A 23,511-nucleotide genomic window follows, 5' to 3' on the forward strand; every position below is an offset into this window, starting at 1 on the left:
AGACACCCTTTTAGCTCAGCGGTGAAGTCACTTCTGAGGTTCACCATTCAGCTGGGGACTGGACAGCCCCATAAAACAAAATGGGACTAATGAGGCACAGCGGTCCACGGACACGGACTAGAAGGCAGAAGCGGACAGGAAAGCTGGTGATCGGGAACCCAAGGTTGAGTAACAGCAGTGTTGACATGTAGTGGGGTTGTTAACCATTGTCATAGGGCAACATGTGTACTAACTGTTAAATGAGAAACTGTTTTGTTCTGTAAACCTTCATCTAAAGTGAGAATAGCAGCACAACTGAAAGAATGTAATCAATGTCCCTGAAATGTGCATATAGAAATTATGTACCTTTGGCTATGTATATTTTCACCAAAAAAAAAAGGTCAAGAAGGGAGAGGGTTGACATGTCGTGGGGTTGTTAACCAATGTCATAAAACAGTACGTGTACTGACTGTTTAATGAGAAACTATTTGTTCTGTAAACCTTCACCTAAAGTACAATTAAAAAAAAAAAATGTTTAAAAAAAACACAAGCATGGAAAAGTAAATATTGGGACTGCTATACCAAGATTCCACCACCACCACCAGTTGCCTTCATATCAGTTCTGACTCATGGCAGTTCCATGCGTGTTAGAGTACAACTGTGGTCTATAGGGTTTTCAATGTTTGGGTTTTTTGGAAGTAAATTGCCAGGCCTTTCTTTCAAGGTGCCTATGCGTAGACTTGAACTTGCAACCTTTCGGTTAGCAGCCAAGTGTATTAACCAGTTGTACTACCCAAGGACATACCAAGATTAATATCAAAAATAAAGCTGAAATGTCTTCTGCAAAAAAATAACAAAGTAAATAGGAAAAAAATAACCAAAAAATAAATTGGTGACTCTGAACAATGGGTATATGGGTGTTTCTTATTCTTGTTTTAACTTTTCTATAAATTTCTCTCAAAATAATGTTATACCCTCCCCTACAAGAAAAAAAAAAAATCTTCTACAGCACCATGCCAGTGAGGGTTTAAACACTTTTTGATGAAAATGATTACATTAAAGCTCTTGGGGGAAAATTACATTTTGCATTTTCCACATTTCATGCTATTATTTGTTCATTCAATGACTACAGAGAAAAAGATACCATTCAAAAGCTCATTTATATTCCATATTCAACTGAACTCAATTTAAATGGAAAAACTAAACTGCTTTTATTTCCAACATCTAAAATCACAACACACACACTGAATGTAACAGAGTACTGAAAAGATTACCTTCTCTTTTTCTGTTGCCACCAGAGAAATGGCCAGACCCATCCTGAAAGATTTCAAAAGTCTTTATTAGATTTTGTTCTTGAAGTATATAAGCTTAAAAATGAAAAAAAAAAAAAAAAATTACAGTAGTACCTTTCAGCTCTTCCTACTCTGCCAATTCGATGTACATAGTTTTGCTTTTCATCAGGCAGGGTGACATTTATAACTGTAAATAAAAACAATTACTGACAGTTGCTATTAGTTTCTAAATTTGTAAATATTTCAAGCATATTAGATTGCTTTAGTTTGGATTCTACAGAATTCAAACTAAAGGCATAAATATTTTCTTTTTACCATAAGGAACACCATGGATATCAATTCCTCTAGCAGCCACATCTGTGCAAATCAAGAATCTTACATCTCCTTTCTAAAGAGATCAGAGAGAAGATAAAGGAATTTGTTAGTATATATGGGAAAATAAAAACACAAATTCTACCTTTTCACTAAAGGAGACATGTTACTACCAGATTACAGGTCCAGATGCTCATATTTCCTGGATCATCTTCCCAGTACTTCCCACCTTTTTTCATATTATGGGGCCTAGAGAAAATTATATCTGTATTTACATTGGAGGGAGCCCTGGTGTGCAGTGGTTAAGAGCTACGGCTGCTAACCAAAAGGTCAGCAGTTTAAATCCACCAGCCACTCCTTAGAAACCTTACGTGGCAGTTCTACTCTGTCATATAGGGTCGCTACGAGTCAGAATCGACTCCACAGCAACAGGTTTTGTTTCGGTTTTTATACACTGGGGTAAACACACTGTGATAAACAGATGAGACTGCTTGTAGATGGAGGCTACTGGCCCCAAGCTACAAGCGGCTCAAGCCCCACCCACCTTCACCAAGGGCTATGCAACCTATTCAGGTGCTGCCCCCAAACAATAATATTTTTAATTCTACAAAACCGCACTGATACCTTGCTTAAATTATTTTGTAAATTTAGTTCCCTATAAATATCATTACAAACTATTTTAATTCATTACTAATTTCTTCTCAATTTTTTTTTTTTTGGATGATATGCGTTTTAAGTATTGGAAAACATGCTTACTAATTGAGTGTGTTTAAATTTCTAGTTGGTAATATGGATTTTGAGAAATATCATCTGGTAAAAATCAGTGAGGTAAGTGGCACTGTGGCGATACCAATCTGTGGTATGACAATACACCAATGAGAGCTATAGAAATAATTTATTGCTGGCGCCTTTCCGTTAGGTTACATGGGGAACCTCTGGTTTTCCAAATATGACACAGAAAATCCAAAACAAACCCATTAAGGCTCCCTAACTATCACAAAGGAAAGCAGCCATAATTATGCTCGTCAGGCTTATCTCACAGAAATAAAGGGAAAAAAGGTAAAAGTTTATAAAACTAACACATCCAGAAGCATCACTTAATGGAATGCTCAATCTACAAAACAATGAGGCTCTAACTCCGGCTTCACACATTTGAAGAGGGGCCTACCTTGACACTAAATGCCTTAGGATGGAATAACGCCTTACCCCTAAGGTCTGGAGGCCTAAGAAATAGCTGGTATATCTTTAACCCAATGGCCTAACAAAAGAGTTAAAAATGTCTTGCAAACATGGTTTTAACTATCCAGTGATGCTTCTCCTAAAAGCATCTACCTGAAAAATTTACTAAAACTTTCTTAAATTGAAAATTCTTATTACAATAGAATTGTGCTTATATAGAAGGTATAATTTACCATTTCAGTGTCAAAGCTGACTAACTCCTGCCATAATGAAGATATATCAGTTAGGGTAGAAATATTCTGAAATATCTGGGACGAGAATTACTTTAATAATGTTAACCAGGATTGATTAAAACCAGATATAACTTCCCTCTTAAGTATTAAGGAAATGTAGCTAACTAAATACCAGTACCTTAAATCTTTCCAAGTTTTGCTTTCGCTCATGAGGCTTTCTGTCACCATGAAGACAAACACATGAGAACTGGTGCCCTTTTTTATCAGGTCCTAGTAAAAAGCACATTAAACATTTAACCTTGGAAAACATTACACTTAAGACTATGACAGAAAGCCAATAAAATTCAGACTACAGTACTACCATGTAATTCTATGAAAATCTATACCCCAACTTGCCATAAATCAGGGTTAACACAATTTTTGTTATAGGAGAAATGTCATTAAAATGACTTTCATGTAGCATTATACATGATTTATTTTTAAGAATATTTTAAAAGTCACCCATACCCATCTGCAGGAGCAGTAGATAAAGCAGTATGCCAGCTAAAATGCATTAGGAAGAGGAAAATGTACGTGTACAGAACTCTCCTATTTTATATAAAGCTAAGAATCAAAAGATAGTCAAAAAGAGACCATTCTCAGAAGAACCAAAATAGGCTTTAAGCCCATGCCCACAAGCCTTCCCTCCATGGGTGTTACTTAGCAACTCAGTTATCTGGTTTCCATGCTCCAAGCAGATAAGAAGCAGCAAAAGGATGAACAGGTGCTACTACAGAAGCAGGCAGAGTGATAGCCAACCCTAAAAAAGGAACTCTTCAAGACTACACAGTAACAACAAGCAGTGTTGGGGAACATGCAGAGTAAGGGACAACAAACAGTTTTCTAAACAACAGAACCTGTAGGCACCATTATGAGATAGCCCAGAATAACAATTATGCCAATAACTATTCTCCATAGTAAATTAGGTTCAATAAAATACACTTGAGAATGCAAGAAAACAGAATACATTTTGAAATACATCCTGCCAAAATGACTATCACAAAAAGTAACTATGCAGGAATGAAAGAACAGCTAACTGGAACTTACAGATGCACACAGCTGAAGTTTCCCTACATTCCAAATTCAAGTGGTTTAGGAAAGTATCATATATACAATCCCAATTCCTGGCTGGGGTATGTGGGGGGAGTGTACAGCAATTGGGGATCCTTTATTCCTCTCCTCTAAATCCCTGGAACCTGGCATATAATGTGTTATTTTGGTTTTAGTAATGGTTTGGGAAATTTGTTTTCTAGGCAGAAAAAACAAACCAAACCAAACCCTTTGCCATCAAGTCAATTCCAACTCATAGCGACCCTACAGGACAGAGCAGAACTGCCCCACAGGGTTTCCAAGCAGTGGTTGGTGAATTTGAACGGCCAACCTTTTGGTTAGCAGCTAAGCTCTTAACCACTGGACCACCAGGGCTCCAGAAGTAACCCAAATATTTAGGGAGGATAAAAGAAACTAGGAATATTAGTACTACTTGATCAACAGCCCTCCTAACCACATAATCAAATCCTCCATTCAAAAACAACATGGACAGAAAGAAAATATTACAAAACAGTCACTATAACTAAAACAACAAAGTCTGTCTGTCTGCCAGGAGTTGAAAAAATAAATGTGTTACTGTTCACTGTAATGAACAGTTTAATGTGTTCTGTATATGATCACTGGCTCAAACTTTTAAACTGTTGTTCCAATTTTCTATATCCTTTTAAATTTTCTCTCCCTTTGATCTTCAGCAATTATAAAGGAGATGTGTTAAAGTCTTCCCCCACTATGATGGGGGTTTATCCATGGTACCTTGTGTAACTGTCAATTTTTACTTTATACATTTTCTCCAACATTTACTATGACTATTTTCAAACATACAGAAAAACTGAAAGAATTTTTACAGTGAATAGCTATATACCTACCACCTAAATTCTCCCGTTAACATTTTAATATTCTTGTTTTACCATACATCTCTCTCTCCATCCCTCTATCCTTCCACCAAGTCATCCTTATATTTTTTGTCGTATTCCAAATGTAAACTGCAGACATCAGTACGTAATTCAGTATGCATATCATTAACTAGAGTTAAGTATTTGTTTAGTTTTTTTTTTTTAAGGTAAAATTTACAGACAAGAAAACGTACCTGCCCTGACAGGGAACACAACACAGAGTCCCTGACGGAGCAGGAGAAAAGTAGGGTGCGGAACTCAAATTCTAGTAAAACAACCAGACTTAATGGTCTGACTGAGACTGGAGGAACCCCAGCAAGCATGGCCCCTGGACTCTCTGTCAGCCCAGAACTAAAACAATTTCCAAGGCCAACTCTTCAAAGACTAGACTGGACTATGGGACATAAAATGATACTCATGAAGAGTGTGCCTCTTAGCTCAAGTAGATACATGAGAAAAAATGGGCAGCTCCTGTCCAGAGGTGAGATGAGAATGCAGAGAGGGTCAGGAACTGGTTGAATGGACACAGGAAATCAGGTATGGAAAGGAGGAGTGTGCTGTCACAGTACAGGGAGAGCAACTAGGGTCACAATGTATGCATAAATTTTTGTATGGGAGACTAACTTGAATTGTAAACTTTCACTTAAAGTACCATTTTTTTTTATAAAAAGGGTTAAAAAAAAAGAAAATGCACAAATCTCAAGTGTACATGGCTGAGTTTAGACAAATGCAAACACCAGTGTAGCCCAAACCCCTATCAATATAGAGAAAATTAATATCACCACCACAAAGTACCCTCACGTCCTTTTCCAGTCAATCCCTGCTCCCATCCTCCCGGGAAAAACCACTGTTCTGATTTTTTTCCACCAAAAATTAGTAGTGACTGTTGTAAAACTTCATACAAATGGAATCATATAGTATGTACTCTTGTGTAAGGCTTCTTTCACACAGCATAATGCTTCTGAGATTCATCCATAGTTGCTGCATACATCAGCAGTCCATTCCTTTTTATTAAGGTGTTAGTATTCTATTGTATAAATATGCCACCGTTTGTTCAGCCATTCTCCTATTGATGGACACTCAAGCTGTTTTCGGTTTGGGTCTATTATAAATACAGTAGCTATGAACATTCTTGCTTACATCTTGTTGTCAATATATGCTCGAGTAAATAGTTAGGAATTGAATTGCTAGGCCCTAATACAGGTATGGGAACTCTGGTGGCTTAGTGGTTAAGAGTTGGCTGCTAACCAAAAGGTCAGCAGTTCAAATCCACCAGTCACTCCTTGGAAACCCTATGGAGCAGCGCTACTCTATTCTCTTAGGGTTGCTATGAGCCAGAATCAACTCGACAGCAACGGGTTTTAACGAGTAAGATAAACGTATGTTTAATTTTATAAAAAACTGCAAGACCTTTTACCAAAATGGTTGCTATCATTTTGCATTCTCACCAACAATGTATGAACATTCCAGTTGCTCCAAATCCTCACAAATATTTACTGTTATCAGTCTTTTTAATTTAGCCTTTCTGATGAGTATACAATGGCATCCCACTGTGATTTTACTTTGCATTTCCCTAATGACTGATGATATTGAGCACCTATTGGTTTATATATATAAAGTTACAAGGAGCATATAAATTAGAATCATTATTATCATCCATGTAGATTCAATATTTTATTATATAGTGGCTCTTTATTTCTAGTAATTTTTTATCTTAAAGTCTACTGTGCTTATTAATATAGCTAGACAAGCTTTTAGTTAATAAGAAATATTTACATATAGTCCTGTGCACACGCACACGCGCACACACACACACACACACACGTTTGTTGTTGTGCACCATCTAGTCAATTCTGACTCATTGTGACCCTGTTGGACAGAGCAGAACTGTTCCATAGGGTTTCCAAGGAGCAGCTGGTGGATTCGAACTGCCGACCTTTTGGTTAGCAGCCAAGCTCTTAACCACTGCACCACCAGGGCTCCCGTGTGTGTGCAGGCGTGCGTGCGTGTGTACACACACACATATAAACATACATGTATATGTATACATACATTGTTTTCTCTCATTCCTTCGCCGTTTGATACCTCTATGTCCTCAGATTTTAGGTATGTTCCTTGTAAATGCCATATAGCTAGATTTTATCCAGTCTAACAACCTATGTCTTTTAACAAGAGACTTCAGTCTACTTATATTTACAGTATTTACTGATATATTCAGATTTTTCCACCATCTATCTTACTCTACAGTTTCTAACCATTCTCCTTTTACTTTTTTTCTCTTTGTTTCTTACCTACCTTTAGATTAAGGATTTTTTCCTCACTCTATTTTTCCCCATTTACTGGCTTAGAAGATAAACATTCTATTATTTAATGATTACTCTTGAAAATTTAACATTAAAGTTATTAATAACGCTACCCTTCTCCCAAATGCAATAAGGGCCTTAGAATGCATTCACTCACCTTCACAGTAATGACAATATATCTATGTGGAAAATCTTCTCATTGTTTTTCCCAGGGCTTACTGCATGAAAAAGTACTGAATAAACCCAGATACTTACAAAGCTCCATCAATGTTTTAAATTCTATGCATATATCCTAGACTGTATCAACACGAGACTACATAATCATCTATTAAATGAGGAGATAAACACAAGCTATTTCAAGTGAGGAAAAGGTACCTCCTCCTTGTTGCATAAAATACTGCTCCAAGTTATCGCAGTCGATTTTGGTTCTACAGAAGATAATTGCTTGATCCATCTTGTGTTCCTTGATTGCCCGGACAGCATACTCCCCCTTCAGGATTTTAATAGCTTCAGACCACATCTCTTCAATATCACAACAAAAAAACAGAATTCAATCTCAGGTTGTCATGAACATTCATAATTAGTCATAGACTTACTGTTTAACTCTCCTAAAGAAAAAAAAAAAAGTTTTTTAATACAGACAAGGACACAAAGGCATAAGAGAAGGTGAAATAGTGAGTTAATCCATTGTTCTTTTTATTTTTTTCCGTTAATTTTTTATGCCAATCCATGGGGTACAAAAACTCCCAGAACTATATCTCATAGGGGGAAAAAATATACAAATAAACAAAAATACATACCCACACCAAAACTTTGTTCTACCTCTCAAAGGAGAACTAATCATATTCTATTCTGCCTTGCATTAACTAACTCTAAAAGCTCAAAAAATGTTTATTAAATTATTTTAACTCCTTTTAAAAAAATAATCAATGTACTTTCTAAACACCAGCAAGTTCAAATTCCACTCTTTGGAATAAAAAACCTTAACACTAAATCTAGTTAATAATTCTTTAGTCATTATCCTCCAAATTGTCTCTTTATTTTTCAGTGTGAAGCTAAGCTATAGTTATCTCTTAACTATTTAATGTAAGATTTTAATTCTGTAACCCAACATACCCAAGGTCTCTCTGGTCATCTCTAACTGTAAAGATGCAAAAAGAACAAAACTTTTACAAGGAAAATATATAAAGCAGTGAAAAATTTTACATCATAAAATGTATTCCCAAACAGTGGGATGATACATTATTTTGAACTAGCAGTAACTCTTCTCCTCTCCGACAATAAGGCTAACAGAGCAAACATCTTGTAAATTTGGAGCTCATACAAGAACTGAGTTCAAAGGAACTCTCATTAATCAAGATTTCATATAATTCACATTTTCAATACTTGTCAAAGAATTCAGCCATGAACCAAATGCAGTCTAACCCTTGCCATTGATCCTCTTGAGGCATCTGATGTCAGACACACAACTTAACGGACTTATATCCATTCTTCTAGATTCTCTAAGCATTATCTTTGAATCATGTTTCTTTATGTGTCTTCAAAAACACTATGTACCTGAAATGAACTGGCTCAGCTCTGCAAAGAAATATCTGCACTACATCAAGATTTATTGTTATGCTTTGTAAAAATCCATAAATAATTATTTGAAGATCATTTTGGTATATCTTTTGCAAAATTGTAGCTAGAAACATTTCTCTTTGTTAACCAATATCCCTTACGTGAGGAGCCTACATAACATTCAGGGCCAGTATAAAGTCTGTCTCCAGAGAAATCTGCTAGTTTCCTAAGACAGTCAGAATTACATAATCCAAAATATTTGTGATTTAGATGCCAGGAGGCTAAGAACCAAACTCAGTGACGAATTATAGTAACTAATTCCCCTAAGTGGACTGGTTCCTTTTTTATTATTTTTGCTTTTCAATTGTCCTAATTGTCCTAATTTTTTAAGTGACCTCAAATCCTTCATAAGAGTAAGCAGGACATAAATTCAATGAAACAAAGCAATTCCTTTTCAAAATCTTTCAACACATTTTATTGAGTCTTTTAACTTACCTAGACTGTTAGCACCAGGTCTAGTGTTATCTTTTGCGTGTACTTCATCAGTCTACCAAAAGTAAAGAACAAAAAAGGGGAGGGGGTAATTAAACATGGCTCAGAACAGGTGTCATTTTTTTTTTTTAAGAGAACTATTTATGTCTTTAGGCTGCATTCCAGACATACGTCTTTAGAATCTACAGGCAATACCATTCTTCAGATTCAAAAGAACCCTTTATTACCTGAAAATCTAAGACTAACCAATTTTAAATATAATAATAAAAATGCAAAGTTGCTTTTCAGAAAACTGCATTTATAATAAACGTATCCTTATTAAAGAAGGATTCCCTGGGTAGTGCAAACACTTAAAAAGCACAGCTACTAACCAAAAGGTTGAAAGTTTATGCGTCCACCCAGAGGTGCCTTGGAAGAAAGCCCTGGCGATCTACTTCTGAAAAACCAGGCACTGAAAACGCCACGGAGCACAGTTCTACTCTGACACACACGGGGTTGCCATGAGTAAGAGCTGATGCAAAGGCAACTATTTGTTGGTTTTTCATTATAGAAATGTGAATCTAATAACAGTGGAAAAAATGATAAGACAGCCACGCGAAACTAATTTTTAGAGAACAAGGAACATAAAGAGGACACAGCTGAGGATTCCTACTAAAATGTTACTAAAAATGAAAATCAATGTATCTGAGATTAGGTCTACATATAGATAATCTTATTTATTTATAAAAATTATATCAAAGAAGTTGATGACAAAAGTCACCTGTAGGGAAAAATGAAAAGACAGAAGCCATCACTTATTCAGTGCCTTAAAGCTCTAAGGGTTCACTGACAACGCACGCACTGTACTTCTCTTTTCTTTTTTACAATATTGGATTGCTTTAAGCATCACTAGGAACCCAAGGGTAACCTAGTTTTCGAGTAGCTTCTACTCTACACAAGTAGGCAACATTATAAGATACTTACTCTAATGTGGTTTTTTCCAAGTCTTTCCCAGAGTCTGTCAGTTTTGGGATTCACTGGGACAACAACATGATGTACAGTATCTGGAACGGAATCTTCTCCTTTTAAATCAACCCAAGTGGGAAAGTGCATTATCTTCTCAGACAGTTTCTTTACATCAAAAGAATGCAAAGTAGCAGAGCAAACAATCACCTAAGAACAGAAAAATCAAACTTTAAATAAAATTTTATTTTATAATAATTTTATCACATGAATACTGATACAGCATGTGGGCACAAAGTGTGCTAAACCTGGAGTTTACAGACAAGTGCAATACCTGGCTCTATGCAGCAATAACCAGGGGTGTGACTTTGGGCAGGTTAACCTCCCTGAGCTTCAGTCCCCTCACTGTCACACAGAAATCTTGACACCTATTCCTATAAGGAATATAGGTCCTGTAAGAGGTCCTACAAAACCTAAGATGAAAAAGTTTTGAAAATTAAAAATCCTATGTTACTATTTATCCCCTCCTCTCAAAAAGCTTCTCCCTTTTGAACTCTTCCTAAGAAGGATGAGAAAAATAAGAGTAATATTTTCAGATATAATTACTAAATAAGCAACTGTTTTTTAATAGGTCAAGATTTTTTTTTTTTCTTCAAACAGGAGGCAGTACTAATAGTCTGAATATAAACTTCAAACGCTCGGTGGGAAATAAAGAACTATATTTTTCCTTATAATCTTTGCAACACCTAAGTAATTTACTCAAAATTCCTTCTCCGTTATTTCTAAAAAGCTTTTAAGATTGTTTCGTGTGTACTGTTTAATCAAGTAACAAAGCAAATGTTTTATACAGTAGTTAATAAGAAGCACTAAAACAGAAAACTCTGACTCTGCTCATAAGCATAAATACATAAAAAATTGTCTACACATATTTTAAGATGCATTAGTCGTTATTTTATACCTGAAGTCTTTTCCCATCAGAGGTAATCTGAGGAATCTGATTGTGAATCCTGTTTATAAAATCAGAATAGCCTTGAGAAAGAAGCCCATCCTGCATAACAAGCAAAGAACACAAACTTTTAATCAGCGTCAAAATCCTTCTTTTCTAAATCAAATGTTAAACATAAAGAAAATAATTTATACACTTCTATTCCCCATATTTTTACAATAATTATTTTCAATTAGATATTTAAAGTTATAAATTCAACTTCAGATTCCATGTGACTAAAATATGAAAAAGCTGACGATAAACAATCCAAAAACTAATACTCTAATATTCTAAAATGACTTCTACCATTTCTACAGTTAGTAGTTCCTACATGTCTTTAAAGATGATGTTAATTAAAATAAACCCTCAGTGCTAGGAAACCAGTTCAATTCATCTTGAAATAACATGTCTGAAGAGCCTTAAACACATTAATGTCTTCTCAGATAGTCCACATTTGCAACTCTGACATAAAGAAATAATTCGTAATGTGGGAAAAAAAATTTATGTACAAATAAAAATAGACATTTGGAGTAAAAAATAAACCTACATATCTAATAATGGAAATGGTTCAATAAACCATCAAGTATCCTTATGATAGACCACTAGACAGCCTTTAAAAATTGTTTACAAATAATCTTCAATGGCAGGCATAAATACTTACAATATTACATTTTAAAAAAAGATTTTTCCAGATTCTTCATAGTTTGATTTCAACTACATAAAGTAACAAGTATATAAATATAAGGAGTAGGTGAAAGTATACCAAACTGGTAACAATAATTATCTCTGGGTAATGGAATCATGACTGAATTATATTTTTTCTTCATCATTTTACATATTTTATCTAAAAAAAAAATAAACTTCTTAAAAAGCATGATTATATTTCAACGTACAGCTTCATCCAGGACCAGGAATCTAACTTGAGATAAGTTCAGCTTTCCAGTTGACACCAAATCATCTAGTCTTCCCGGAGTGCCTACAACTATATCTACCTGAAAAATATCAAAAGAAACACCTAGTAAAAACTGAAGAACTATTACAATTACCTTATAATAGCAATCAATAACTATTTAGTTATAATAAAAACATGCATACTTAAGAGTCACCAAACCAACATCCACTGTCATCAAGTCGATTCTGACTCATCACAACCCCACGTGTTACAGAACAGAACTGAGCTCCATAGGGTTTTCTTGGCTGTAATATTTACAGAAGCAGATATCCAGGCCTTTCTTTCACAGTGCCACTGGGTGGATTTGAACCACCAAGCTTTCAGTTAATAGTCAAGGGTGTTTGCGCCACTCAGAGACCTGTCAACGCTAAATTATACACAATTATATAAAAAAGGTGTTATAGATAACACCCATATATCAAACTTGTATTTGGTTTGAATTAATGTGAAGACTTTTGCGATCTGATATCTTAACTATTATATATAGTCTTCTATATAAATTTTTATTTTCCAGACAAACATCAGATGAATTTACAGAAACTATTGAAATTAAACCGGAATTCGAATCCTAGTTCCACCATTAATCAGCTACGTGACCTGCATTTAATCTCTTTCCAATTTTCTCATTTTTGAAATAGGGTAGCACCTCCTGCTTTTGCAAGATGGTTGTGATTAAGAGATAAGATATGTCAAACACTTGGTGCCTAGTTTCAGATGCTGAATAAATTTGGTTATAATTAATAATAAAAATGATCTGATTATTCAGGAAAACAATATTACTATTTGCCAAGTATTTATAATGAACAGGCACTGTGTTAAGCATTTTGCAGGTACTATATCATTTTATGTTACCACAAAGGTAAATACTAAGATAAATATTACTACTATTGTTATTATTCCAATTACTATTATTATTATTATTGAACTACCCAGTCTCAGTTCCACCTAGAGAGTACTGTCTCAAAATGTAAAGATAAAATTATTTCAATGTGTTCAGTATTTATAATCTGCCAAGCACCGTGACAGTTGCTGTAGAGAGCGGTGAACAAAATAAGATTTTGGTTCTGTATGTAGCCTCTCTTCAACACAGGATTCTAGCCAATCATGTGAGTCTCTCCTCAATTTCAGTAGGTTAAAGTCAGCATGGAAACAGACACAAGGCCTCTCAGTTGGGAAAAAAAAAAAAGGTCAGTTAGACTGCAAAAGCCTCAGAGAAATATTTATTTGACCTATATAGCACTAATTATTCCATCAGGCCTCAACTGCATACACTGCGTAATACTGCACAAGATTTGAAAACTGAAACAGTCTTACTCTCTCACTCCAAAGCTGATTTCTGTCCCAACATCAAGCACAACACAGGGCTAAGAGTGAACCAGAGGATGGTGGAAGATAACAGAAGTAGAGAATATAAAAAGATAAAAAGAGCAGAAAGGTGACATATTATATCCTCTAAGAAGTAGAATGGAATTAAATCCTGTCAAGAAAACTATGGAATAGCACTGTCTTTACTTTGTCATTGGTGTCATCAGCCATTACTAAGTTTTGAGATACAACTGAGGAAAGCATATCTAATTCCCTAAAAGCTTTATAGCTGGAAAATATAAGCTGAAAAATTTAATATCCTATATGAAAAATGGGTTTGGGTTTGAGGGACCAAGATTGGGAATGAATGTATTAGAACTCTTTTATGTCCACTAAAATAAAATAAACATAACACACTAGATGAAAACACATCAAAGCAATATTACTCAGATTAGTACTGAAAAGCACAGTAATATTAATCTCAAAGAATGATTCCTTGTTCTTAATATGTCCTGTCAGGTCAAATCTGAAGTCCATTTAGCATAAAATTCAATCTGACAGAGGCACCAATGGAATTTAGGGGGAAGACACTTGTTGCCGCCATGACACAGTAGCAAGCGGTTTAGATTGAAGGATAAAATATATAGGAAAGAGAAATTTATAAGGAGAAAGTTACTTGATATATATATACTACTTTATTGAGTTCTACTTTTGTATAACCTGTATTTAGCTATACAGAATGGCTGAGCACAGCTGAGCTGGAATTTCTCAAACTTCTTCCCCAACAGTAGGGATCATACAGTCCTTAACTTTGTCCTTGATAACTGTATGCCAGAGCACAAGTCTTTAATACTTTTCCTTAAGATATCTGAACTCATCCTCCCTTCTCACTGGAGCCACTATTTACTGTACTGTCATCTTTCATCCTTCCTGAAAGTTACTGAAAAGAGTTACATCTCATCTCCTCTTCCCTGCAATCCATTTTACCTCCACTTCAATTCTTAACTCGTTTCTTCTTTTTTAATTATCCAAAAAAGAGTGACTCTTAATTCATAAAAACTAAAAGGAAATCCTCAGGTCCTCAAAGAGTAAACAAACAAAAATTCATGTATGCTGAAATTTTGCATAAGGAATTTGAAAGAGACAAGCGCTCTATTTCTGAGGGAAAAGTTATACTTAAATGACGTAACTGAACAAATATATACTCTTCTAAACTTGTAGTAATTTTTGCCTCATTTTTTCTTGAAACACAACAGAAGTATATTGCCAAAACACAACAACCTGTAATGTAACTTTTTAAAATTAACAGTACAACTTACCCCATTATCCAAAACAGAAAGCTGATCTCGGGCAGCAACACCTCCAATTATCAGAAGCTCCCTGAAATGAAATATCAGAGTGATAAAGTAGAAAAAGAATCACAGCCTTCTTTACACTGTTTGAAGGAGCCATGGTGGCACAGTGGGTAAAGCTCTCAGCTGCGAACCAAAAGGTCAGCAGTTTGACCCCACCAGCCGCTCCTGGGAGAAAGACGTGGCAGTCTGCTTCCATAAAGATTTACAGCCTTGGAAACCCTATCAGGCAGTTCTACTCTGTATAAGTTGCTACAAGTTGAAATCAACTTGACGACAGTGGGTTTGGTTTTGGTTTACATTGTTTGATCTGTATCTTTTGGGAGGAAATTAAGGTTGATCTTCACAGCTAGACCAATAAACATTATGATAAATGAAGATGAAACTGAAGCTGCCAATGACTTCATTCTACTTGGATCAACAATCAAGGTCCATAGTAGCAGCAGTCAAGAAATCAAACGACGTATTGCAGTTGGCAAATCTGCTGCAAAAGACCTCTTTAAAGTGTTAAAAAGCAAAGATGTCATTTTGATGACTACGGTGCACCAGACCCAAACCATGGTGTTTTCAATCACCTTATATACATGTGAAAGCTGGACAATGAAAATGGAACACAAAAAAGAACTGATGCAAACTGTGGTGCTGGCGAAGAATACTGAATATACCAGGGACTGACAGAAGAATGAACAAATTAGTCTTAGAAGAAATACAACCAGAATGCTCCTTAGAAGCAAGGACGGCGAGACTTCTATTTGCTCACTTTGGACACATCATCAGGAGAAGACTAACTGCTAGAAAAGGACACCATGTGTGGTAAAGCAGAGGGCCAACAAAAATGAGGGAGATCCTCAATGAGATGGACTTACACAACATAACAACAATGAATTCAAACATATCAACATCATGAAGATGGCACAGGACCTGACCTGTTATACATAAGGTCGCCATAAGTCGGACTGATTCAATGACAAATAACAATAACGAAGTAATTGAGAAAGAATCCACAACAAAGTAAACCTGAAGCAGGATGGAAACAAGCATTTCATTCCAGCAGCCATATACAATGCAAAAGCTAGGTAAAGTAACTGAACAGAATGTGGAACCTGGAATACCAAGAAAATTACTCCTAGATGTGGAACTGCTGGGTCATGTAATAACTTTATATTTAACATTCTGAGGAACCACCAAACTGTTTTCCAAAGCTACTGCACCATTTTACATTCCTTGTGGCAATGCAGGAGGGCTCCAATTTCTTCACACCCCCACTAACACTTGTTATTATCTCTCTTTTTGATTACAGACATGCTAATGGGTATGTATGTCATTGTGATTTTGACTTGCATTTCCCTAATAGCTAATTAGGAGTCCCTGGGTGGTGCAAACAGTTAATAGTCTCAGCTGCTAATTAAAAGGTTGGAGGTTCACATCTGCCCAAAAAATTTCAAAAAAATCAGCCACTGAAAACCTGTGGAGCACAGTTCTGCTCTGACACACACGGGGATGCCATAAGTCGGAAAACATACATCCATACAAAAACGTGTATACAAATATTCATAGTATTATAGCTAAAAAGTGAAAACACCACAAATGTCCATCAACTGATGAATGGATATCCATAAAATGGAGTATCATTTAGCTATAAAAAGGAATGAAGTACTGATAAATGCATGGATGAATCTTGAAAATAAAGTGAAAGAGGCCAGACACCAAGGATCATATGTCGTTTGATTCCATGTATATGAAATGTCCAGGATATGCAAATCCATCGAGACAAAAAGTAGATTAGTGGTTGTCTAGGGATGGAAGGTATCTTAGTCATCTAGTGCTGCTATAACAGAAATACCACAAGTGGATGGCTTTAGCAACTAGAAGTTTATTTCCTCACAGTAAAGTAGGCTAAAAGTCCAAATTCAGGGTCTGAGCTCCAGGGGAAGGCTCTCTGTCAACCTTCTCATCCATGTTACCCGAGACTAGGAGCCTCTCTGCGCAGGAATCTCGGGTCCAAAGGACGTGCTCTGCTCCAGGTGCTTCTTTCTTGGTGGTATGAGTTCCCCTTGTCTCTCTACTCACTTCTCTCTTTTATATCTCAAGAGATTGCCTCAAGATACAATCCAATCTTATAGATAGAGTCCTGCCCTACTAACACAACTGCCACCCATCCTCCCTCATTAACATCATAAAGAGACAGGATTTACAACATATAGGAAAATCACACAATACCAGGAATCATGGCCCAGCCAAATTCATACATTTTTGGGGACATAATTCAATCTATGACAGAAGGGTTAGGTGGAAATGGGAGGGTGACTGCTAATGGGTAGAGGGTCTTTCGGGGGTGGTGAAAACGTTCTAAAATTGATTTTGGTGATGGTTGCACAACTCTGTGAGTACACTAAAAACGAAAAAAAGTGTACACTTTAAAGGATGAGTTGCATGGCATGTGAATTATATCTCAATGAAGCTGTTTATTAAAACTGTTTTCTCTTTATAAATAGCAGACAAAATTACTCCCAGGGGCAGCCAGATGAACTTTCAAGCAGAAGTATCTACCAAGTATGTTTCTTTATTAGTTTTACTATTAATTGATCTGCTAAGTCATTTTGAAAATAATGGAAAACATTAGAGGATGACATGTTAACACTGTAACTAGTATCACAAGCTTGAAAGGTCCCTTCAAGTCTTATAATCCTGTGACTGATTAAAAATACGCTTCATGGTTGCATACTTTCATCTTAAGCAATCTACACAGTAAAACTAAATAAGCAAAAGGAAAAGCTCTCTAGTCTATGAATATCCATTATCTTGGCATATTCCCTATCCACTTACCACCTTAGAGCCATTGTTTCCTAAATCTGGCAGTACCACAAACCAGTTTGGCAACATAACAATCACCTATAGCATCTTCTTTTCATCTTTAAAAATAAAAAAGGTTTTAATTCCCATTCCCTGGAAATTCTGAATCAGTATGTCTGGAAGAGGAGACCAATACATTTGTATTTTTAAAGGAGATTCTCAAGTTCTCAGGTTTGGAAACTATTAATTCTATTATTTCTTTTCCTACAATACTTTTTTAAAAAAAAAGTACAGGGTCAGCAAAAAAGAGGAAGACCCTCAACAAGATGGACTGACACAGTGGTTGCAACAATGAACTCACGCATAACAATGATTGTGAGCATGGCTCAGGACTGGGCAGTGTTTCGTTCTGTAGTACACAGGGTCGCTGTGAGTCGGAACTGACTCGACGGCGCCCAGCGACAACACCACTTTACTCTTGTCCATCTTCCAAATCAGATTCATCCCTACAAATTTAGCAAAATTATATATATATACATACATATACACACTTGACAGTCTTATGTTGGTATGCAAAGCACTATAGGGTTAAATATAAAAGAACAGCCCCTGCCTTAAGGAGTGTAAAAGAAGTTAGAAAGATTAAAGCTATTTGTATTTAAAAAGAGAACACTAATACATGACAGTATGTAAGCATTAAGGAGTGGCATAAACTGTCAGAAGTATCAGATGGGGGAGAGGGGACTGGGCGAGGTTATAGTAACTTCACAGAAAGATTAGGGCTTGAGCTGGGTTTGTAAGGAAGGAAAAGACTCATCTTTACTGAATACCAAAAAGAGTAACACACAATTTTACCATGTAAACAAAATAATTTTTTACTCCTCTTTCCTTCAAGCCCTTGTCTATGGGCATGTTCATTTCTATATATAATTACAGAACAAAATAAATTTATATTGACATTTTATATTCTTCTAAAAATATCCCCTTAATGACAACTGCCCTCAGTCTCTTACACTAAGCAGATGCCTTGGTTATCTATAATTTTTTTTTTTAATTGTGTTTTAGGTGAAAGTTTACAGCGTAAATTAGTATTTCATTCAAAAATTTCATACACAAATTGTTTTGTGACATTGATTGCAATCCCTACAATGTGTCAGCACTCATCCCCTTTCCACTCTAGGTTCTCTGCGTCTATTTGTCCTGTTTTCCCGTCCACTCCTGCCTTCTCGTCTTTGCTTTTGGGCAGGCGTCTAATACTTGATTGAAACAAGAAACATATTCCTCATGTGTGTAACTGTTTGTTTTATAGGCCTGTCTAATCTTTGGCTGAAAGGTGGACTTTGGGAGTAGCTTCAGTCCTGAGTTAGCAGGGTGTCCAGGGGCCACAGTCTCAGGGTTCTTCCAGTCACCGCGAGATCAGTAAGTCTTGTCTTTTTTGTGTGTGTGAATTTGAATTTTGCTCTACATTTTTCTCCCGCTCTGCCCAGGCCCCTCTATTGCAATTCCTGTCAGAGCCATCAGTGGTGGTAGCCAGGCACCATCTAGTTCTTCTGGGCTCAGGCTGGTGGAGATGGTTAGTTATTCTCATAGGGACTTTCCCTATCATACCTTCAAGGCTTTTTATCACACTTGTTTTGTTGTCTCTCTCCCCTCCACAATTACGATTAATTCTCTGGAAGCAAACACTACATCTCACTGTTGTATCCCTGGTGCCTAGTTTAGGACACAGTAGGTATTCAAATATTTGTTGAATGAGTGGCATGCATCAATCCTCAAAACAAAACTAGGAATTATTTTACCTAAAAAGTAATGTTTAGTATAATTTATTCCTGAATAAGTTTTTTCAACTTATAAGTAAGACTACCACTAAAATGATGGGCCTTCTTGGTGTCAAAAATTCAGTTTCGGGAATTAGTGGTGACGGCTGCACAACCTTGTGAATATACTAAAAACCACTGAACTGTGTACTTGTAAATGGTGAATTTTATAGTATGTGAATTATATTTCAATAAAAAATAATTCAAAGCAAAATTAACAAAACTCAAGTAGTTTACTTATGTGGTAGGGCCTTCCTCAAATTAAAAGGAATTGCTACCAAGCAAGAATTTCCACAAGATCACATAACTCATGGTCTCCCTACAATGGCAGGAGAAAAAAAAACAAAACAAAACAGCTGATGTTGAGCTGGCTGCAACACATGGAGACCCCATGTGCATCAGAGTAGAACTGTGCTCCACGGGGTTTTCAATGGCTGCTTTTTTGGACACAGATCACCAGGCCTTTCTTCCGAGGTGCCTCTGGGTGGAGTCGAATTTCCAATCTTTTAGTTAGTGGTCAAGAGTATTAACCACTTGAACCAATGAATGGCAGAAAGAGCCCTATAACGTGATAGTGACCTGTCTGAAAGCCCAAATGGGAGAAAGCCACCACTGTGAGGCCATCTGGAATCAATCTTGTCAAGTTAAGTTTACCAACACACTAGAAGCAGAGAAATAGATTTTCAATGCAGATGAACTGATAAAATGAATCAAATATTGTAATGAAAAGCTCCCGTCAAAAAATTAATTTTTACTGATACTGTTTTGCAAACTATAACTCTTTACAGGAAGAGACATAGGAAAAATTCCTATTTGCTGTTTTTTTAATCAAATTTATCACTTACCAAATAAACTGGAGTTTTACATAGAAACCAATTGTTTCTATATATCAAAGTTGAATATACTCACACATTCCCATGTCTATGTGCGTACACACACTGAATTTCTACCCTATTTTTTCTACCTTACTCTTCTAAAATATCTCAAACCTAAACAATAGACATTTGAGCACAAAAGGAACTTTACCTTAATTTAGGATTATCAATGTATTTCTTAAACTGCTTGACGTTATTCAGAGTTTGTTCAGCTAATTCCCGGGAGGGCTCGACGATGAGAGCTTTTGGAGCATTGGGGAGAAACTTTGTTTGTGCCACCTGTGCACTACCTTAAGAGAAAAGAACACCACACATTCAAATCACATCTCAAAATACCTTTATTTTTAAAACATGAGTGCAAATATTCCAATATCAAAATTTTAAATAATCGTTAAAAAGTAGAGGAGATAGTCAAACAAAACGAAATAAAAGGTAAGATTCCTAAAATGAACTAAGATTCTTTAAATTAAATCTACTTAGAATAATTGCAATTGACTTTATATCTCTGGAAAAATTATCCACTTGTTTTATGATAAACAACTTATGAAATGTCTCTACTTTAAGTAACTGAAATATACTAGACAGTATAAGGGTTAAGAGTATGAGCTTTAGAGTCAGACTGCCTGAATATGAATTCAGCTCTACCACTTACTTGCTTTGTGACCTTGGGCAAGTTACTTCAAGTCCCTACTCTTCAGGTTCTTTGTCTGTAAAATGGGAAGAGTACTGCCTTATAGGGTTGTTGTGAGGATTAAATAATTCATGTAAAGCACGTATGTAGCATGGTGCACTGACAATTAATAAGCACACATATTATAACTATTAGATATCATCACCATCATGACCTGGATCCCCAAAATGCCTAAATGAAACCAAATACTTAAGAGTTTATGAATTAGGCTTTGAAAATTTTACTGTGTTAAATAAAAACGTGTGACTATGCCAGCAAGGGGGGTGTATGTAACTAACTCACTCTAAGAAGCCTTACTGAGCATCTTCACCAATATACCATTCTAGAGATCCTTATCCTCTCAGCTGCAATACCTGTATGCTGCGATTTGGTGACGTAACTCTCCGGTGCTTTGGCAAGAGCAACAAAACCATCTTTTGGTGGAAACTTAAATTCTTCTTCACCAAAATTGAACTTTAATTCAGCATTCTAGCATTAAATAAAAGAAAAAAATAAAATTCTTACCCCTAATCAATACACAAATAACAAACTAAACAGTATAAAATAATACAGATCAAAGTAGCTTATAATCACAGCAAAATTTTTCAACTAGATTTTTAATTACCTTCAAAACACAGGCAGGAAAGAGGGCTTGGTTCTTTATATGTGATGGTATTTCAAATGCCAGACCAAGGTCTTTTCCTAAAAAAAAAAGAATTTTCACATGCTCATACCACCAAATCTATCAGCCCAACTGTATTCCTGCTTTCCCTCGTTACCACTGATAAATTGTGCTGCCTCCTCTCTAATGCCAACCATTTCATTTCTTTATTTCCAAAATTGCTCCCTCTGCCCCTCTACATTTTTGATTATTCCTTGTCTGAGAAGCCCTGGTGGCACAATGGTTAAGCGCTTGGCTGCTAACTGAAAGGTTGGTGGTTCGAATCCACCCAGCCACTTTCTGGGATAAAGATCTGGTGATCTGCTTTCATTAAGAAGCCTAGAAAATCCTATTGGGCAGTTCTACTCTGTCACATGGGGTTGCTGAGTCGAAAATTGACTTGACAGCACCTAACAACAACTGTATCATTTCTATCAGCATACAAACACACTATAACAGCTCCATTAAAACACAGATAAATCTCCCTTGGACCTATACCTCCTTCCATTTACCTTCCATTTTTCTTCTCCCTTTTGTAGTAAAACTCCCTGAATTTTCCATTTTCACTGGGTCCACTTCCTCTCACCCCATTCTCTCTTGAAATGACTCCTAATCAGGCCGTCATACCCACCCTTTGCTCCATCAAAAAGCTCTTTGTCAAGCTCATCAATGGTCTCCACTTGCCAAGTTCAATGGTTAATTCTCAGTCTTCATCTTTCTACACTAGACCCATCTGCAGCACTGCACACAATCTGTTCATCCCCTCCTCCTTGAAACACTTCTTCTCTTGGACTGCAGGACCCTATTCTCTCTTTGTTCTTCTCCTACCACAATGAACTTCCTCCTCAACTTGCTAACTTCTAACCCTGGAATACCCCAGGCCTCACGTCTCTTACGTTCTTTGTCTACTCCCATTCTCTAGGTGATCATACCTAGTCCTATGGCTTTATATACCATCTATAAGTGATGGCTCCCAAAGCCATGTCCCCAGCCCTGATCTCTCCCCTGAACTCCTGACTTGCATATACGGCTTACTTTTACTTGCTTAGTTACGTTTAGTCACTATTTTCACTACTGGATGTCTAACAAGTAATTCAAACTTAGTATGTCCAAAATCAAACTCCTAGCTTCTAACTAGCTCCCTGCCTACTGCTCGACTCCACCTTCCAGTCTCTTTTCAATACAGCAGCCAAAATGATCCTCTTAAAGGTAAAGTCAGATGATGCCACTCTTCTGCTCAAAACCCTAGTGGCTTCTCATCTGACTCAAAATAAAAGCCAAAGTTTTTACCACGGCCTACAAAGCCCTGCATGATCTGGCCTTACTACCTCCACTGACCTAATCTGCCACCCTTCCCCATGCTCGGTGTGCTGTACTGTTACTCAAATACCCCAAGTTCACTTCCAACTGACGGCCTTTGCATTTACTGTTCCTTCTGTCTGAAACGCTCTTCCAAGGTAGCTGGATGGTCCACCACCCAACTTATTGAGATTTCTATTCAAATGCCACCTTATCAGAGAAGGCTTCTCTGACACTCTATATATAAAAAAAACACGCTCCCAGATTGCTATCACTCTCCACTCCCTACCCTGCTTTATACTCTCCTCCACAGGACTTACTACCACTTGACATATTACCACTATCTGTCTCCTCCCACCAGTATGTAAGCCCCACAGAAGTAAAGACAAAGTTTTGCCTACTACGTTTTCTCCAGCCCTGACAAGACTGTCTGGCCCATAGGAAATGATCAATAATATTTGTTCAAAAGAAAATCAGGGAAAGAGGGAGACAGTACTGAAGAAGAAAGTGAAAGAATAAAAAAAAATA

The 23,511-nt window shown here is 36.4% G+C and overlaps 1 protein-coding gene across 1 annotated transcript in view; it reads right to left on the bottom strand.

The window, feature by feature from the left end:
* DDX1 (DEAD-box helicase 1) overlaps positions 1-23,511 on the bottom strand; it is a 42,260-nt gene that overhangs the window by 4,894 nt on the left and 13,855 nt on the right. Inside the window, exons 11-23 of the mRNA XM_004373044.2 lie at positions 21,649-21,725; positions 21,398-21,512; positions 20,505-20,643; positions 14,836-14,896; positions 12,153-12,251; positions 11,233-11,322; positions 10,296-10,484; positions 9,336-9,387; positions 7,656-7,802; positions 3,174-3,265; positions 1,587-1,659; positions 1,386-1,458; positions 1,254-1,296 (exon numbers count right to left, since the gene is read on the bottom strand). Of these exons, the coding sequence (XP_004373101.1) occupies positions 1,254-1,296; positions 1,386-1,458; positions 1,587-1,659; positions 3,174-3,265; positions 7,656-7,802; positions 9,336-9,387; positions 10,296-10,484; positions 11,233-11,322; positions 12,153-12,251; positions 14,836-14,896; positions 20,505-20,643; positions 21,398-21,512; positions 21,649-21,725 (1,250 nt within the window). The remainder of the gene's footprint in view (positions 1-1,253; positions 1,297-1,385; positions 1,459-1,586; positions 1,660-3,173; positions 3,266-7,655; positions 7,803-9,335; positions 9,388-10,295; positions 10,485-11,232; positions 11,323-12,152; positions 12,252-14,835; positions 14,897-20,504; positions 20,644-21,397; positions 21,513-21,648; positions 21,726-23,511) is intronic.

This window comes from Trichechus manatus, unplaced genomic scaffold, assembly GCF_000243295.1.
Source record: "Trichechus manatus latirostris isolate Lorelei unplaced genomic scaffold, TriManLat1.0 scaffold00023, whole genome shotgun sequence".
Classification (NCBI taxonomy): Eukaryota; Metazoa; Chordata; class Mammalia; order Sirenia; family Trichechidae; genus Trichechus; species Trichechus manatus.